Source organism: Suncus etruscus, chromosome 6 (genome assembly GCF_024139225.1).
Source record: "Suncus etruscus isolate mSunEtr1 chromosome 6, mSunEtr1.pri.cur, whole genome shotgun sequence".
Classification (NCBI taxonomy): Eukaryota; Metazoa; Chordata; class Mammalia; order Eulipotyphla; family Soricidae; genus Suncus; species Suncus etruscus.
In genome coordinates this window covers 7,328,607-7,348,930 of record NC_064853.1, presented here as the reverse complement: position 1 = coordinate 7,348,930, position 20,324 = coordinate 7,328,607, and the positions used below count along the sequence as shown (strand labels likewise).

General features: G+C 44.1%; 1 protein-coding gene and 1 pseudogene across 1 annotated transcript in view; one reads left to right on the top strand and one right to left on the bottom strand.

The window, feature by feature from the left end:
- VPS13D (vacuolar protein sorting 13 homolog D) overlaps positions 1-20,324 on the bottom strand; it is a 279,559-nt gene that overhangs the window by 99,868 nt on the left and 159,367 nt on the right. Inside the window, exons 55-60 of the mRNA XM_049775406.1 lie at positions 20,063-20,171; positions 17,484-17,647; positions 15,129-15,237; positions 10,614-10,793; positions 5,477-5,593; positions 3,697-3,846 (exon numbers count right to left, since the gene is read on the bottom strand). Of these exons, the coding sequence (XP_049631363.1) occupies positions 3,697-3,846; positions 5,477-5,593; positions 10,614-10,793; positions 15,129-15,237; positions 17,484-17,647; positions 20,063-20,171 (829 nt within the window). The remainder of the gene's footprint in view (positions 1-3,696; positions 3,847-5,476; positions 5,594-10,613; positions 10,794-15,128; positions 15,238-17,483; positions 17,648-20,062; positions 20,172-20,324) is intronic.
- Positions 6,690-7,104, top strand: LOC126011582 (cytochrome c-like; annotated as a pseudogene).

Here is a 20,324-nt window from a genome sequence, read left to right as displayed (position 1 = left end):
ACCATACGGGATGCTGGGATTCGAACCACTGTCCTTCTGCATGTAAGGCAAACGCCTTAACTCAGGGCCACTTGATCTATTGCCAACCATGGTGGCACTTCAGTGATGGGGCCCGAGGATGCTACTCAGACCTTGCAGTGTTGAAAACCTGAAGAGCCCCCGGGAGTCATTAAGAGACCCAGGGTCAAAGTCAGTAATGCTCAGGTGCCACATTCCCACTCAGGAGAAGAACACACCAAATAGTGTAGTGTCCTCCTGAAAAGGAATTAATTGCCAAAAAGGCCCGCTTAGAGTAGTCAAAATCACTTGACCCTTTGCGTGGAGGGTTTGGCAATAATTCTAAATATGTGGCTGTAACTATCTCTCTCTTTATTTTAAACCTTTATTAAAAATCAGGCCTTAGTAATTTCTTCCTACAACAAAGGACAGTGCTAATCCCGCCAAAAAATCTCCCACTTAATAGCTCCCTGTAATTTTTTCTACCTTGGCGCCTAAATTCAGGTTTTTCCATTACTTAGCTCAAAATAAAGTAATTTTCACTCCCCCCCCAAACTCTGATACATTCCTCACATTCCACCCGATAATTACTTTTTCCTTCTGTTTTACCCAAAGCAAAGCGAACCCAAAACTAGCTGCTTTTTTCACCTTCAGTTTCAGCTCTTTTATATGCTAATCTAAGCTAGAGTCCTTCATTCTTTTCCCAGCCTCTTTGATGTCTAGAATTTGCACCCGCTCTTCCCTGCCTCTAACCTTTAAAAGTCTACCAGCTCAAAAAATAATTTGTCTCTCGTTCCTTAAAACGCGAGTCCCCACGCATTCTGTGTGGTTTCATTTATTTCTACAATATATTTCCGTCATTAGCCATTCCGCGTGCCCACCTTTTCCCGTGGAATTTTTCCCGAACTCCATGAAGGATTTGTTTGCAGGTGCTGTAGACTGCAAACAAAATTTGGCTCACAGCACTCAGGAGGGCAAGAGTGTCAAGGACTGATCCAAGTATCTCCCCAGTCCTGAGTACCTACTTTTGCCAAACAAGCAAAACCTAAAGTGGATTTTTTCTTTTAGAACAAAGGCCCAAAACAGAAGTGATGCTGTATGTATCTGGTAGTGAGCTGGTCTAGAGGCGGTGCATACCCCAAGAAGAGCACCCTCAGCCCGCTGTACATATGGTCTCATTCTTGCTTTTACTCTGCTACTGGGATTCAGGTTGAATGTGATTTGGAGATTAATTTTGGATTGGGGTGAGGGTGGGATGGCAGAGAGATAGTACTGCAGATTAGGTGTTTGTCTTGCATGTGGTCAACACAGGTTCAACCTCCAGTGCCTCATATGGTCCCCTGAACCCCATCAGGAGAGATTTCTGATTGCAGAGTCAGGAGTAATTGCTGAGCATCATTGGGGGTGGCCCCAAAACAAAGCAAAAATACCAATAACATAATTTTGGGTCAGGGAATAAAAATACTTTCCCCACACAAGTTAATAGTAATTGGTACCATTTAGGCAGACAAGGTTTTATAGGAGTGCTTACTTTCCCATAGCAGAGGAAACCTGGGGGGGAGGGGGGGGAGGGAGAGGAGACAAGAGAGAGAAAGGGAGAGGGAGAGAGAGAGAGGGAAGAATGGAGAGAAATTTAGTTTTAAAGTTTTTATTAATTTTAGAAAACTTATGGACAGAATTTCTTCAAAATATTCTTTCTGTATCCTCTCCTTTGGGGAATTCAATTAACCTTTATTTAGTTGCCAAAACTTGGTCACAGATGCCTGGCTTTTGAGGACCCACCTCCCCCCAACTCGGCTTTGGGTATTTCCATTTGGACTGTTTCTATTACTGTCTTCAGGTGCAATATTTTTTGTTTGTTTCTTTGAGTCATATCCAGGGATGCTCAGGGCTTACTCCTGGCTTGCTCACGGATCATTCCCAGCAGGACTCAGGGGACTGACTAGTTGGGATGCCAGGAATCAAACCCAGATTGGTTGCATGCAAGGCAAATGTCCTACCTGTTATACTATCATTCTATTTCCAAATTCACTATTTTTTATTTACTTCTCATTAATTTTTTGGTTTTGGGGTCACATACAAGTGTATTCAGGACTTACTCCTGGCTCTACACTCAGGGATCACTCTTAGGCAATCATATGGCGTACTGGGGAATGAACTTGGGCATGCAAGGCAAGTACCTTATCCACTGTACTGTCTCCTGGGGCCTAAATCCATATTCTTACAATCTTACAAAAGCATTTCTTTTTAATTTCAGTTTAGGTCCTAGAAATTTGTGTTTTTCACATCTTTAACATTTAGCTTAATTTTTTGAAACCAAGAACATCATTGCCATTTGTTTTAACATTCCTTTCTGGCAAGTCTGTCACCACTTTTAGCTCTGGGTGGTTCTGCGTGATTATTCTCTTTATATGCTGTTTTTCTGTCCCTTTGCACACCTGGCTCCTTTTTGAGAGCATGCCAGAAATAGCACTGTATTTTGACTGTAAGCCAGAAGAATCGAGGCTTTTACTTGGTTGGGCACTTGGTAGTTTTTTATTGCATTAAGTTTTGAACTGTGTTCAGGGATACAGTTAACTTACTTGGAAACAGATCAATCCTTTCAGACCTTTTCTAACTTGTTGGGACAGTCTGGAGGAGTGCCCGACTTGAGGATAATTACACCTCACCAAGGAGGCGAGACTTTCTGGAAGTCTCTTCCCAGTGTCCCAGTTTGCAGCACAATCCCCAGCTCTCCGCTCCCATCAGATGATGGTCTGAGTGATGATGCCATTACCGACTCATCCTCCGGCTATGCCCAAGGGCCTCTGTACCTGCCCTGTCTTTTCTGTGCCAGCTTTTCTCTTTGCCTCCACAAGAGCTGGCAGAGGACACCCAGTTGCCATGTTCTCCCAGACTTGCAAGTCTATTTGCTTTTGTTTAGTTTGGGGGGCATATCCGGTGGTGCTCAGGGCTTACTCCTGGTTCTGCCTGCATACATGAATCATTCTTGGTGGGCCTGAAGGACCATACAGGATTGAACCACATGCAAGGTTAATGCTCTACCCACTGTACCATCTCTCAGGCCCATAGTTCTACTTGTTCCTCTCTCCATTCTGCTGGACTTCAGGTGCCTGAGAGTTCGTTCTCAAGGCAGTGAACTGGGGATACCATAGGACTCATCTCTTTTGCCTCCCAACTTTCAGGAGCTATTGTCCTCCATTGCCTATCAATGTCCAATGTCTTAAAACTGTGGTCTATCTTATCCAGATATTTTGTTTCAGGTAAGAAAGTAAACCTTGTCTCTCTCATCCCATCTTTTCCAGAGGTACAAGTTCAGGCCCCATTGTTTTGTTCTGTTTTCCTAAAATGAACTTCAATTTATCTCAATAATGGTTAGACAATTCCCTAACATTTCTGTCCATTAGCAAAAAACGGGTAACCAAGGCCACCTTCCTCCATGCCACTGGGACTACATTATCTAAGTTACCGATGGACCAGTCACTCCATTTAAAATTTGGCTTACTAGGAAAAAAGTTAAGAAAGTAAGGGAGTGCAGTAAAAACCAACTACCTCCAAGGAGCCTCTTTTGTGGAATGAACAAAACGTTCCCAAGGAAGCAAGAAGGACATGAGAATGCTGAACACAAAACTTAGCTGGGCTCTCAGCAAGGAACGGAGGCGACTCACACTTCAGGAAAAACTGGGCCTGCCCCATTACCTGCATGTCCTGGATGCTGAGCTCCAGCATGTGACTGGTTGCCAGCTGCGTGTAGTGCACGTTGATTCCTGTAAGGCTTGCGAAGATCAGCTCTTCAGGGACCTTATTAATTAAGGACAAGCCAATTCCACCTTCTAATTTCACGAGGACCTAAAAGGAAACCATAATGCAGTACACTGTGTCGGCCTTAAAACGGAGCTCAAAGAAGTATGTATGTGAAATACAAGGAAATAAAGGCCTGAAATCTCTCTAAGCAGACGAAAATCACTCAGGTAGGGTTGGCTACCTCCTGTCCAGGGAGTATGAGTTATCTAAGGTCATCCATTTCCTAGAATTCTTCCTCCCAAAGGAGCTTTCTACCCTAATCAGATTCCCTCATGTCCCCTCTGTATTTTGTCATAGGAATACAATGAAAGCTTAATTCTTATCTGAGATGTTTATTTTTTTTTATTATTTTTTTTTTTTTTTGTGGTTTTTGGGTCACACCCGGCAGTGCTCAGGGGTTATTCCTGGCTCCAGGCTCAGAAATTGCTCCTGGCAGGCACGGGGGACCATATGGGATGTCGGGATTCGAACCGATGACCTCCTGCATGAAAGGCAAACGCTTTACCCCCATGCTATCTCTCCGGCCCCTGAGATGTTTATTTTTAATAAGCCATTCATTAAACTTTCATAACATCCAACATAGTGTTTGATATATAGATACTTAGGGGATGTTTTTTTGGGCCACGCCTGGTGATGCTCAGGGTTTATTCCTGGCTATACACTCAGGAACCACTCCTAGGAGGCTCAGGGGACCATATGGGTTGCCAAGGATCGAACCTGAGAGGGTCACTTGCGAGGCCATACCTTACCAGCCACATTAACTGTGGCCCTCAGGTCGATTTTTTTTTTAATTAGTGAATAAGAAGCTGGGGAAATAGTACAGTAGGTAAAGCACTTGCCTTGCATACAGCTGACCCTGGTTTGATCCCCAACACTACACCTATGGTTTCCCAAGCACCATTAGGAATGATCCCTGAGCAAAGAACCAGGAGCAAGCCCTGAGCACAGCCAGATATGCCCCTAACCCCACAAATCAATAATAAGTTCTACATGTGGTTTGTGGGGAGGGGACCTCCCACGCAGTGCTGAGGAGACCCGGGGTCCACTCCCAGTTGATTCTTGCCAAGGGGCTGAATTGCTGAATGCTAGGGCCAAGGGACAGCTGTGCTACTTGGGTCCTGCAATGCTAGGAACTACCAGGGCCACCTGGCAGTGCTTAGGGGCTACTTAGGAACCAACAGCATTGCTGGAGAGCCTCCAGAGCTATATCCAAAGGTGCTCAGGAGAAAAAGTAGTGTTGGGATTGAATGAGCAGTTCCACACATAAAGCCATGGTGTCTATTTTAATGGTCACCTGCTGGTTCCCTTCAAGCATTTCACTTTGTTCCCCAATGCTCAACAAGAAAAAGGAAAGATATTAAGAGTTGTTTGGGCTTAAAAATTTTTGTTTTCAATCCAGTTTGCTTATTCTTGACCTTATATACTACTTAAATACAAACAGCGTCACTTAACTGTCATCTGATTTTAGCAAAACTCATTGTATTCCTATGTGACAGGAATAAGCTGCCATTTCCTTCATATCTTATAAAAACATTAAGCACTGGAAAGCAACACTTACATTTAGAATCCATACAAGGATTGAAAGGAAAAAATAGTGTCTAAAACAAAACAAAAGGGAAAATTCTAAAGAAACTGATGATCAAATGAAATGAATTGATTCATATTTATAACATACTTCCAATTCCTGCTCTGTGTCTGGATTTTTTAATTTCTGCAGCTCTTGCTCAGTAACAGGAAGTTCATCCACTTCATACGACGAGCGGTCACTTTTCCGCTGGGAGAAATCTGTTATCTGAAGACATAGAAAACACTTTATTAAGAGCGATCATTCTTTGGGGGCAATGTGGACCAACAGGAGAGCATCTGTCTTGTTTGTATGTGAGAGGCCCTGGGTTTGATTCCCAGCATCACAAAACAAACAAAACCCCCAAAGGGTTTGGAGCCTCCATCTCCTCTACAGTAAACTTCATACCAACCATAGAGGTCACAGTCACTGGAGACCTAAAGGCCCGGGGAAACTGATGGTTCCCAAGGCTGCAAAGCTGTTTCTATCTACGTGGAGCTAAGCCACTATAGACAGTACTCACCTCCTACAACCGTGTTGGGTGATCTGGAATTATAGCATGAAGGGAAATATGAAAAACTTAAGATTATTGAGGCCAAGCTTTGCCCTTTAAAAAGTTACTTCCGGAGCTGGAGGGATAGCACAGCGATAGGGTGCTTGTCTTGCACACGGCCAACCCAGGACAGACCAGGGTTCAATTATAGGCATCCCATTCAGTCCCCTGAGCCTGCCAGAAGTAATTTCTGAGCGCAGAACTGGGAGTAACCACTGAGCGCCGCCGGTTGTGGCCCCAAAAAAGAAAAACAAAAAAAATGGGCCGGGCGGTGGCGCTGGAGGTAAGGTGCCTGCCTTGCCTGCGCTAGCCTAGGACGGACTGCGGTTCGATCCCCCGGCGTCCCATATGGTCCCCCAAGAAGCCAGGAGCAACTTCTGAGCGCATAGCCAGGAGTAACCTCTGAGCGTCACAGGGTGTGGCTCAAAAAACAAAACAAAAAACAAAAAAACAAAAAAAAATAACAAATAAATAATTTTTTTTTTTTTTGGTTTTTGGGCCACACCCGTTTGACGCTCAGGGGTTACTCCTGGCTATGTGCTCAGAAATCGCCCCTGGCTTGGGGGGACCATATGGGACGCCGGGGGATCGAACCGTGGTCCATTCCTTGGTAGAGCTTACAAGGCAGACACCTTATCTCTAGCGCCACCTTCCCGGCCCCAAATAAATAAATTTTTAAAAAAAGGTTACTTCTGTTTTAAAGAGCAGGACAGCGGGCTTGCGAGCTGGTGTCTTTGGCTCCCGTGAGGCGGCTGCGAGTGAGATTCTAAGATGGGTGATATTGAGAAGGGCAAAAAAAATTTTTGTCCAGAAGTGTGCTCAGTGCCATAACATGGAGAAAGGAGGCAAGCACAAGACTGGGCCCAATCTCCATGGTCTGTTTGGGTGGAAGACGGGTCAGGCACCTGGATTCTCTTATACTGATGCTAACAAGAACAAAGGCATCACCTGGGGAGAGGACACGCTGATGGAGTATTTGGAGAACCCCAAGAAGTACATCCCGGGAACAAAAATGATCTTTGCTGGCATTAAGAAGAAGACCGAGAGGGCAGAGTTGATAGCTTACCTCAAAAAGGCTACTAAGGAGTAATAGTTGGCACCGCCTTATTTATTACAAAAATGTCTCATGACTTTTTTATGTGTACCATATTTAATTCCATCTCATTCATCAGAATTCAGATCATGAGTGGACGGCCCTGATTTAAATAAGATTGGCTTGTGTTTAAATGACTTATCAGCTTTTTGAATTTTGATAACTCCAGGTCAGCAAGTGCAAATCACTTTGCTCCTTCTAAAGATATGATTGAACTTAATTGATCACAGTCACCTTTCCAAGAGATGGGGTTGCCATTTACATACCTGTGGGAGAATAGTTTTCTATAACTGGCTAGGTTAATTTACCTAAAAATTAAGAAAATCATTATTTCCTAGAGCAAGGAAGACTTACTGTTTTAGATTGTGTTCAATAACTTAGTAAAGGAAAAAACAGGATAAGATGACAGTGACCCTTAAATCTTTTTGTTCTTAATTATGCCAACTTAATTAAAAATTCCCTGTATCTAAAATGTTTTCTTTCATTTAAAGACAAGTGTTTCAGTGTGATATATGTATAGTATCAAACAAAAATACCTAACACTTCTCATCTTTTAAATGATCTTAAAGACAGATGCTTTTAAATTTTAGGCTGGCAAGTTAGAGTAAAATTTTGTTTATAAGTTCTTTCCTGAAGTCAGACTGATGTTCATTCAGAATTGTCTTTTAAATAGCTATTCAGAAGTAAATGTGACTAAACTATCTATCCCAAAAGTGTAATTGATAACAGTGCTTTTGCCAACTCATTAGTAGAGACGACCATCAGCACAAATTTGTAAAGAGTTAACACGATTAGAACAAAGATCACAGACCATGTAAAAAAAAAAAGGTTACTTCTTTTTCAACATAAAACATAAAAGAAGCTTTATGGATTTCCACATACTCTCTCCTGTGTTCATCGTTATACTCTAATATTCTTTCTCTTTAACCCTCTCATCACACTGTAAATTGATAACACCATTATCTGCCTTAAGAATCTTTTCGGGGGGCCGGGCGGTGGCGCTAAAGGTAAGGTGCCTGCCTTGCCTGCGCTAACCTTGGACGGACCGCGGTTCGATCCCCCGGTGTCCCATATGGTCCCCCAAGCCAGGAGCAAATTCTGAGCACATAGCCAGGAGTAACCCCTGAGCGTTACTGGGTGTGGCCCAAAAACCAAAAAAAAAAAAAAAAAAAAAAAAAAAAAAGAATCTTTTCGGGTTTCACACCTACTTTACAGACTTCTTACATCTTCACATAGATATCACATACTTGAACATGTCGAAACCTAACTAACTCCTCATTTCTCCCAGCAGCAGGCCCAGAAGCTTTTTTTTTCCTTAACATGGATTTTATCCTTCTAGTTGCCCAAAGAATAATTCCTTTTTCTCCTTCATCCCTTCCAACCATAAATCTTCAAATCTTGGAAATCTTGGGGCCAGAGTGATGATAACACAGCGGTAGGGCATTTGCCTTGCATGTACCTGACTTGGGACTGACCGGATTTGTTCCCCGGCATCCCACATGGTCCCCCGAGCCTGACAGGAGCAACTTCTGAGTGCTCCTAGGTGTGGACCAAGAACCAAAAAAAAAAAAAAAAAAAAAAAAAAAAAAAACAACCTTCAAATCTTTAAATCTAGCCTCTCACTTCCTATTCTTTCTTTCCTCACTCCTCAAGGACACTCTTGCCAATACTCTGGTCAGTGTATTGCCAAGCTTCCTCCTAATGGGTCTTTTTTCTCTATGTCTCTACCTCCACACGATGATTAGAGGGGGAAATTTACAATTAGTAACTTGACATGCCCTTTCCTAACTTACTGTTAAAAGAGGAAAAACAATATTGAGCATGTGTGAGATTTTGTATCCCATGACATGGCTCCCATCTCGGGTCTAATTCTGACCACATTCCACACGCTAGCTGGGTGACTCACTTTTGCCAAAGACCTTCACCTACCAACATTCGAAATACTCTACCATTTACTTGGTCTATTCGTGGTGGTGTAAGCTCTAAGAAAGCAAAGAACTTTTTGGTTTAGGTGGGGGTTTTTTGTGTTTGTTTTTATTTTTGTTTTGTTTTTGTTTTTTGGGTCACACCCAACAGTGCTCAGGGGTTACTCCTGGCTCTACGCTCAGAAATCGCACCCGGCAGGCTCAGGGTACCATATGGGATGCTGGGATTCGAACCACTGTCCTTCTGCATGCGAGGCAAACGCCTACCTCCATGCTATCTCTCCAGCCCCCAAATTTAGTTTTATTTTATTTGGGAGTCACACCAGGGTTACTCCTGACTTTCAGGAATCACTTCTGGCAGTGCTTGGGGAACCATATGAGATACCGGGGGTTGAACCCAGTTTGGGCGCATGCAAGACAACTGTCCTACCTAGTCTATAACCTCTCTGGCCCCCAGGAGGCAGAGCACTTGCTCACTAGTGTGTGCTTTGTACCTGGAAGTGTGTCTGGCTCTCATCATGCCAATGACTGCAGGATAAACTTCCTCAGGATTACAGCATAGACTTCACTGCTCATCTAGCTAACTCCTTCAGGTCAATAGTACATCACAGTTGAACTATTCTCTTTGACAGGTCAACCTCAACACACCAGCCATCTACTCAGAGAACATAAGTCCTTTCTACATATGCCCCATACTATCCTCCACTCCTCCTTTCTTTTCTTCTTCTTCTTCTTCTTTTTTTTTTTTTTGGTTTTCAGTCCACACCTGATGTTACTCAGAGGCATATGGGATGCCAGGAATCGAACCCACGTCTATCCCGGGTCTGCAGCATACAAGGCAAATGCCCTATCGCTGTGCTTTTGCTTCAGCCCCTCACCCCTAACTTCTTAATACCTTTTACTATCCTAGGGTCCTCCTATGTCCTTTTGCTGTTAGTATATGAATTTGTAAAACTAATACAATATGACTTTAGACTCATAACACCAATACTGCTATACTTTATTTTTCATATCATCTTATCTTTTGTTTTTCTTTTTTGGGATTTCCCAAATAGTGCTCAGGAAGCTGAGGGTCACTCCTAGGATTGTCTAACCTGGACTGAGGGTTATTTGGACACCAAGGTGCCTGGAATTATAGGCTGTTTAGGGCTTTCAGGGCCATAGCTGGCAGAGCTTGAGAAACCACATAATACTGGAGATCCAACCAGGGTTGGCCATATACAAGGCATGCACCTAAATAATCCAGGCACCATCTCTCTGGCCCCAAAATATTATATTGACTTTTTGAGGTCAGTCTGCTCTGTAATTTAGAAATAAGGACACTCCAGCCTCAGATCCAGTATGACTATTTCAATGGACTTTGGCTGATGACCAGCCAGGAGAAGGAAACGCACACACACACACACACACACACACACACACACACAGAAACACAGAAACACACAGCGAGACAGTTAGTTCCGGGGATCGGAGCACGAGCATAACAGTAAGGAGTTTGCCTTGCACGCAGTCAACACAGGACAGACCCCGATTCAAATCCCGGCATCCCATATGGTTTCCCCAAGCCTGCCAGGAGTGACTTCTGAGCGTAGAGCCAAGAGTAAACCCTGAGCAATGCCGGATGTGGCCCAAAAACAAAACAAACAAACAAAATACAGCTGGTTCCTATGAACTCACCTGTAGTGCTCTCGTGGGTCCATCAGGGATGACTCGGATGGATAATATCCCAGAGCCGGGCCTCATTTTTTGGTTAATAAACTGCTGTTCAGGTGGAACTGGCCCCAAAAGTTCCATGGAAGTGTCAGGCCCAAGAACAACTTCAGCTCCATCAAACAGACCAGAAAGCCCTCCTTTGGCCTACAAAAAAACAGAGCATTAAAGACATGTGGGGAGATAGCAAAGGCACTCACGTTGATGCCGGAATCTGGCATTGGCAAATAAACTGACCGAAATTCAAGCCTGTTCCGGAGGATGGTTGTCATACAACGTACAGCAGAACATTTACTATCGTATTTATTTCAGCTTTACTAATGCTCCCAGAGCCTTATTTCCCTGAGTATTCTTCTAGGGTTTGCTTCAATTCCTTGAGAATTTTGAAAACAAAGCGATAATTACCATCATTCAAGCTGTCAAAAAAAAAAGCAGCAAGTTCTTGAGCTAAGAATGTACCCAAGTAGTCTTCTGCTGGACTGTCTGATCAAGTACTCAATAAAAGAGAAAGCTGGAGCTGGGACAGCATTTCTGCTGGCCTCTATAGCCCGTAGCGGTGAAGTCCCTTCTTTCAATGCCCTATGTGAAGTCCAGGAAGCCGTGCCGGGGAGGACACAGAGAGGGCGAGAATGCCAGGATCCCCTCGGATTGCTTTTTAATACTCAGTATTAAAAGGCAACTTTGAACTAAGCTGATAGGACAAGTTTCACTGGGGAGAAAGCTTTCAACGACAGCTGGGAGTTTAGAAAGAGAAGGGCACATGCACCTTTATTCCGATTCTAAGAAAATGTCTACAACTACTGTTTCAAGAATACTCAGGCCAACTGGGGGTTGCATGTATGAGGTCCTAGGCTTGGTCCCCAAAGGAGAAAGGCAAGAGGCAAAAGCAGGGCAGGGAGACAACTCAGCAGGCTGGAGTGCTTGTTTTACTATGAGACTTTCAGTTTCATTCATAGCCCTGCAGGATCCCCCAACCACTCCTGGCTCTGTGCTCAAAAATTACTCCTGGAGCTGGAGAGATAGCACAATGGTAGGGCGTTTGCCTTACATGCAGATAAATGGTGGTTTGAATCCCGGCATCCCATATGGGATGGGATGCTGGCAGGCTTAGGAGGATTTCTGAGCTCAGAGCCAGGAGTAACCCCTGAGCGCTATTGGGTGTGACCCAAAAACAAAAACAAAAATTACTCCTGGCTGGCTCAGAGGACCATATAAAATATGAGGATCAAACCAGGGTCAGCCATGAGTAAAGCAAACCTGTAAAGTAAAGTAAACCATCCCTGCCCTGGATATTTTTAAATAAACTTTTAGGAGATCACTGTAACATACAGTTACAAAGTAGTTCATGATTGAGTTTCCATCTTTCAACAGATTTTACCATTGTATATTTCCTGGACACCAGTGTCCCCAGTTTGCTTCCCACCATCCCCTGGCCCTCTCCCTTGACTGCCTAATGGCAGACAATTTTTTTTCTCCTCTTACTTTCTCTCTCTCTCTCTCTTTTCCCTTTAGAGCACTGTGGCTGGAAATATCACTTTCCCTCCTTTCAGCACCCAATTCTTGTCCAGACTGTTTTTTTTTTTGTCTTTTTTTTGGTTTTTGGGTCACACCCGGCAGTGCTCAGGAGTCACTCCTTGCTCCATGCTCAGAAATTGCTCCTGGCAGGCTTGGGGGACCATATGGGATGCCAGGATTTGAACCACCGTCCTTCTGCATGAAAGGCAAATGCCTTACCTCCGTGCTATCTCTCCGGCCCCCAGACTGATTATTTCTAACTCTCATTGTCACAGTGGTCCCTTCTCTGCCCTAACTGCACTTACCGCTCTTGTGGCAAGCTTCCAGCTTCCTTCCATGAACCAGTCCTCCTGGTCTTTGTCTCTATTGTCTCTGGCTATTATTACCGTACTATTTTTTATGTCCCACAAATGAGTGCATTCTTCTTTTTCTTATATCTAATCTTTTTCTTATATCTAATACCACAATTAATAAATTGCTTGGGCACCGTTAAGAATGTAGAAATAGGCAAACTTAAAACCAAAGTGTGAATTATTTTCTCTTTCAGAAAATATATGACAAGGGACCAGAGAGATAGTACAGTGTATTGGGCATTTGCCTTGCACAAGGGGCTGCACAGGGGCTGACTCGTTTTGCTCAGTACAACTCTCCATATCCATCCATGTATAAACACATTTCATGACTTCATTTCTCCTAACAGCTGCATAGTATTCCATGGTGTAGATGTACCATAGTTTCTTTATCCACTCATCTGTTCTTGGACATTTGGGTTGTTTCCAGATTTTGGCTACTGTGAATAGTACTGCCATGAACATAGAAGTGCAAGTAAGTGTCTTTTGTGCATTGAGTTTTTGCCAATTCCATATCTCTAAATTTCTAAGGATTAAAAACTATTTTGCGTCACTAATACAAACAATAAAATTGATAATAATAAGCCTGAAGCTGGGGCTAGTGCTGTATCTGCTGATGAAACCCATGCTTCTCTGCATTATGGAACAAATTCCTAGTACCACATGTCCCCACACACAGAGAAAAAAAACCCTACCAAAAAAACCCAAGTTTATTTCTCTAACTAAAACACATTCTACTCTGTTAAATAGCTATTAGAGTCATTCACAGGCAGAAAAATAGTAAAAAGGACTCAAGAAACAACAAGTCTGAAAAGGGAATTTTTTTTAAAGTGGGGGTTGGGGTGCTCAGAGAGAATGGGAATTACATGGGCTTTAGAAATAAACTGAAAGGAAAATTAAGGTCAGACGCAGAACCAGCAGTTATAACAAGCCCCCTTTTGCCTCTGGAAGTCGGAATGGTATTGCTAATTGAAAATCACAAATTCATTCCAGATGTGTGCTTCATAGAAGTGAGCAGCTTGTCTTTGATGAAAGAAAAGAAAAGCTCAGGGCAACAAAGATAAAGAAAATAAATCGACAAAATAGCAGCCAGAGGCTCCTTAGTTTTGCACAGAGCCCTGAAAGGAGCCTCCTGAACAGGAGGACAAACTGCCCCCTACCCCCCACGGACACTCAGTCACCACCGGGCAGGGCCTGACGGGGGATGCTACCCTGGGTTGATGCAGTCTGAAGTCACAGGGCAGAAAAGAGAACTTCTTTTTTTTTTTGGTTTTTGGGCCACACCCTGTGACACTCAGGGGTTACTCCTGGCTATGCGCTCAGAAGTTGCTCCTGGCCTGGGGGACCATATGGGACACTGGGGGATCGAACCATGGTCCGTCCTAGGCTAGCGCAGGCAAGGCAGACACCTTACCTTTAGCGCCACTGCCCGGCCCCCAGAAAAGAGAACTTCCAGATAATTTTCCAAACACAGATATTTGCCTGTAAAGTACCTGGGAGAGTCAATGTGGGGTAGACAGGCTAAAAGGCAGAAAAAACTAATCAGCAATCTCTTTCTTCTTCTTTTTTTTTTTTTAAATTTTGCTTTGGAGATACACCCAGCAGTGCTCAGGACTTACTCATGACCCTGTGCTAAGGGATTGTTCCTGGAGATACTTACTGAGAGACTATAGGCAAGGCAAAAGTCTTGAGCCCTGTACTATCTCTCCGATCCACAATCTTTTTCTTATATCTAATACCACAATTAATAAATTGCTTGGGCACTGTTAAGAATGTAGAAATAGGCAAACTTAAAACCAAAGTGTGAATTATTTTCTCTTTCAGAAAATATATGACAAGGGACCAGAGAGGTAGTACAGTGTATTGGGCATTTGCCTTACACAAGGGGCTGTACAGGGGCTGAAGAGGTTCAATTCCCAGCATCCCATATGGTACCCTGAGCCAGGAGTCACCCCGGAACACAGCCAGATATCAACCCCTCCACCCAGGGAAAAATAAACCTGACAAAAGATTATTGCAGCTATTATATTAATTTCATTCTACATGTAATCTATCTTAGAGGTGGGCTTTACCTTGACAATTTTTTCCCCTCTTAAAAATCATTTAGGGAGAGGTCGGAGTGGTGGCGCAGGCGGTAGGGCATTTGCCTTGCATGCGCTAATCTAGGACGGACCGGGGTTTGATCCCCCAGAGTCCCATAGGGTTCCCCACTCCAGGGGCAATTTCTGAGCACATAGCCAGGAGTAATCCCTGAGCATCACTGAGTGTGGCCCAAAGACAAACAAAATAAATTATCTAGGGAATTTATACCATCAAAGAGAAAAAATACACATAATCCAAGAAAAAAAAAAATCACTCATCACTCAAAAGGCAGCTCATTCTCCATGCCTTGGTTCTATCACCTTCAAGAACACGTCTCGTAATAAGTCTCAATAAGTCACTCAAAGCACAACACAAGTTAAGAAGCCTTCCTTTAGCCTTATGGAGTAGTCAAGTTCCTATCTGCTCTGCAATTACTTCATGTCATGAGCTGTCATGTGATGCTAAGTAACAGATTCTGCCACAGAAATGGCTCCACACTGCTCCCCACCGCTCACAGACATAGGGAACTGCTGACCTGGACGACCAGTCCGTGCAGCCCGCAGGTCAGTTTTCCTTCTCGGAAACTCCAGGTCTGGGTCGTGCTTCGCCTGCGGTCAGGTTTCCTTAGCATCAGTGGTTCGTATCTGCAGAAGGAAAACGGACTTAAGTGCTCTAAGTCAAATAACTCAGGTCTGAACAGACACCTAGGACCAAGCATTAAACTTGTCTTCTTTCTACATCTCTAATCAAAGAAATACAGAATAGAGGATGAAGCAATAGCACAGCCATCAGGCATTTGTCTACATGCTGCTGACCCAGGACAGGCCCAGGTTCAATCCCCAGCATCCCATATGGTTCCCCCCAAACCTACCAAGAGTGATTTCAGAGTGCAGAGGCACAAGTAAACCGAGTGTTTCCGGGTGTGCCCCCCTCCCCCCAAATACACACACAGAATGGTGGGGCCAGAGTGATAGCACAACAAGGAAGGCCTTTGCTTTGCTCATGCCAAACCGGGTTTGATCCTTGGCATCCTATATGGTCTCCTGAGCTAGCCAAAGATAATTCCTGAACTCAGAGCCAGGAATAATCCTGAGCACTGCCAGGTGTGTTCCCCCTACCCCTAGCCCTGACAAACACCCTGGATGGGCCCTTAAGTCTGACAAGCAATGAGAATAAGAATACGCAGTGATATTAAGATGAAATATTCTGGGCTCTGCATGCAGGAATCTGGAGCTCGACCCCTGACACCAGATGGTGCCCCAAGTAATGCTAGATATGGTTCAGAGTAGACTAAAGATGACTCATACCTTTCAAAAATACAAGTTCTCACACTCTCGCAATGACAGCCTGTCATGCAGGATGACAGGGGATGGCTGCCAAATGTATTATAAATCTTTTCGATAGTCTTTCTCCTGTTTTACTGCAAATGATTACATTTTATATTGAGGGTTTTTTTTTGGGGGGGGGGCGGTTTACATCCGGTGGTGCTCAGAAATCACTCCTGGCAGGCTCAGGGAACTTTATGGGATGCCAGAGATCAAATATAGGTAGACTGTTTTCAAGGCAAACACCCTACCCACACTGTCCGTATTTTGAGTTTTAACTTATCAGTCATCTGAAGTCACTTGGAAAGTACATATAAAGTATTAACTAAAAACAACAACAACAACCTATTTTATAGTGAAACTATGACACAAATAAATGAAATAATGTACTCAAAGATTAAAATCCAAGGAATTGAACATAAAATTCATTGGATTATTATCTTATAAAGATAAAGGAACTATTAAAAGATAAAAATAGACAGGGACTGAGGATTTGGATCTCTGACTACTTAATAAACAAATTAATTAAATAAAATAACAAGACTTAAAATTTTGTTGAAAAAGGCAGACACTTATATTCTTAGAATTTGAATTATTTGGGGCCAGAGCGATAGCACAGTGGTAGAGCATTTACCTTGCATGTGGCCAACCCCAGACAGACGGTAGTTCGATCCCTAGTATCCCATATGGTTCCCAAGCCTGCCAAGAGCGATTTCTGAGCACAGAGCTAAGAGTAGCCTGAGCACCACCAGGTTACCAAAAAAGCAAAAATCAAAAATCAAACCAAGAATTTAATTGTGGGCCGGGCGGTGGCGCTGGAGGTAAGGTGCCTGCCTTGCCTGCGCTAGCCTAGGACGGACCGCGGTTCGATCCCCCGGCGTCCCATATGGTCCCCCAAGAAGCCAGGAGCAACCTCTGAGCGCATAGCCAGGAGTAACCCCTGAGCGTCACAGGGTGTGGCCCAAAAACCAAAAAAAAAAAAAAAAAAAGAATTTAATTGTTTAGTATCTGCATAGGTATATCCATATATTAATTAATGAGGGTTCTGCACATACGAGGAAATATGAAAGGTTACTCACTGCCCTTGAAGGAAAATGTAACTATAAAAAACACATATTCTGGGGCCAGAGAGATAGCACAACAACAAAGGCTGAGTCAGGTTTGATCCCTAGAACCCCACATGGCTCCCCAAGCCCTGCCAGAAGTAATTCTTGTGTACAGCCATGGACCAAAGGGCTAAACCAACCAACCTCCCTTCTTTCCCTCCCTTCCATCCTTCCTCTCTCCCTCCTTCCCTCCTTTTCTCTCTTCTTCACAGACCTCTCTATTTTTTTTTGTTTGTTTTTGGGTCACACCTGGTGGCACTCAGGAGTTACTCCTGGCTCTGTACTCAGAAGTTGTTCCTGGCAGGCTCAGGGGACCATATGGGATGCCGGGATTTGAACCAGAGTCTATCCTGTGTTGGCCATGTGCAAGAAAAACGCCTTACTGCTGTGCTATCGCTCCAGCCCCAGACCTCTCTACTCTTGACTATGATTTCCCAAGTGAAGGCGAAAGATAATCACCTGTTGTCAGTGACGGCAGCGAGGCCCGCGATGTCCAGGATGGCCGAGCCCTCGGAAGAACGGGCAGTGAGGGGCTTGCTGGGATTATGGGGCACAGATGAGCCCTCATGGGCCAGCATGCCTGTCCCTGTCATCCTCCACAGCTGCGAGCGCTTCCCTGGTTCCTGGGGCCAGAGATAGAAAGAGCCTCACATTAGCACAGGAGGGTTTGGGGTGCTGAACGGGTTCTCCCCTGCAGAACTGTCTCGAGTAGGGGGACAGCTCTGCATGGAAGGACACAAACTTTGCAGTGGACCCCACACCACATGGCCTCAAACACTGCCGGGTGCTGACCCTGTGGGATCCCCATTAATGTAGGATCTAAGCAACTCCACTTCCTCCTGCCCTACTACTCAACTCCTCAGGTCCACTTGGCTGAGGACTGCTGGGGTGTGGCCCCAGACCCCCTAAACACTGCCAGAGAGGGCCATGTATTTTTTAAGGGGGGGGGGGGAATTGGGTCACATCCGGCAGCGCTCAGGGGTTACTCCTGGCTCTGTGCTCAGAAATTGCTCCTGGCAGGCTCCAGAGACCATATGGGATGCTGGGATTTGAACCACCGTCCTTCTGCATGCAAGGCAAATGCCCTGCCTCCATGCTATCTTTCTGGCCCCAGGGCCATGTATTTTTAAAAAGAAAATGTTCATATAAAAGCTTCAATGATTACTTAATCTAAATTAATGCTGTTATCAATCCCTAGTTACCTTTAAGATGAAATGGGTGAAATTCCTGAACCAAACAATTAAAATCTTGCAAACAATGTTAAATTCTAAAAACTTACTCATTTCCTATCCTGATTGTTTTCTAAGCAGACAAGTCCATCAAAGTTCACCCTCATCTCCCATATTAGTTCTACTGCTATGATACCTGCTGGTTCAAAACATAAAGAACCACCTCAATACTGGGGATCAAACTGTATCTGCCATTGACAATGTTGAGAGAGAGTGACGGATGGGTCAACTCTGACACAGGATGGAAGCCCAAGGAAAAGCCAGAAAAAAAACCTCACATGGAGACCCAGAACAGGGAGGTCTGCAGAGAAGAAAACAGGCTAAAGTCAAAATATACATCGACCACCCCAGCCACAAATGTGGTACGAGCTACAAGGAAGTCAAGAAAGTCAGGAAGCCAAGGAAGTCTGGACCAACCTGCATAACTGCCACATGTGGTACCATTTTAGAAGCTTAAAAGGCTTCCTTTGACATCAGGACCAGTTGGCTGGAAAACAGTGACCCTACGTGAGGGGGCCCTGGGCTGTCTCTGCAGTGCATGAACCCTTCAGAACAGCTCCTCAGGGAATGTGCTACCAACAGTTACAGCTGGTCAGATTGTTCCTTTTGGTGTCTGTGTCCTTGTGCATCATTTTCTTTTTATGTTTGGGTCCCCAAAGGGGGAGCTGAGGGCTACTCTCAGCTCTCTCTCCCAACTCCCCAAAAAAGTCCTTTTCCTCAACTGACTCGAAGAGATCAAACTAACCATTTTCTTTTCCTTTATTTATTTTGTTCTTGTGGTGCCGGGAACTGAGGCCAGGGTTCACCCACATGCAAGGCATGTGCTCTGCCACCGAGCCACATCCTGGCCCTTCATTTTCTCTTTTGAAGCTGACATCTAAGTTCCAGTTGACATAAAAAGGCTTTTAAAAAAATTTATCATGGGACCTGAGCGATAGCACAGCGGGTAGGGCATTTGTCTTACATGGCTGACTGGGGTTCAATTCCCAGCATCCCATATGACCCCCAAGCATGCCCAGAGTGATTTCTGAGCACAGAGAGTAACCCCTAAGCACCGAAACAAAAAACAAACAAATAAATAATTGTAAAATTATTAGTTTGATCATTTTCTACTTGGTTGTAGAGGAAAGTAAATCAGGGAGGTAAGACAACAGAAAAAGAAAGCAATAAAAATGAAAATTCCTGAAAACAAACAAAAACCAAGAAATGGGTTTGCTTCCAAAAAGGTAGCAAAGGCAGTTGGGGAGAGTGGAAGGGAAACTGAGGGCTTTGGTAGAGATTATATGCTCTGGTGAAAGATGTGAGAACACTGTGACTGAAACTCTATCATGAGCAACTGTCTAACTGTGCATTCAACTTACAACTTTCTAATTTTGTATTTAACAGTGATTCAAGTTAAAATTTAATTAGTCCAAAATTTTTAAAGACTGCAAAGACGAAATTGCTTAGGGGGTCAGAGTGATATCAGGGTAGGGTGTTTGTCTTCCACGCTGCCAACTTGGGTTCGATCCCCAACATTTCATAGGGTCCTACCAGCCTGCCAGGAGTGATTTCTGAGCACAGAGCCAGGAGTAACCCTTGAGTGCCACTGGGTGTGGCCCCAAAATGAAACAAAACAAAACAAAACAAAAAAAGGGGGAAAGAAAATTGCTTGGAATTCCTAGCGCAGGTATCCTCAGAAAGAGGGAGAAGAGAAATGGAAGTGTCAGAACTCCATGCCTCGATGGAGGAAAGTCAAGAGGCTGGACAAGGTGAGGCGAGTCCTGAATCTCTTATGGCGATCGAGCCCCAGGGTTTCAGCTTTCTTACCTTTTTCTTTAAAATGACTCTTTGTGTCTTTGGTGAGACATCCAAGACCAGCTCCGCACAGGTGACAGGCTTGTTGGAAGCCACAGGCCTTCCGGTCACCTCCTGTAAACTAGAACCAAAGAACAACAGTAAGAAGAAGGTGCATACACGTGTATGTCCTCATACATATGCAAATACCTGGAACCTCAATTAGAAAGAAGTGAGATTTCTTCTGTCATAGAAGGAGAATGAATATATGACTTAAGATGCAGAAAGACCCAAG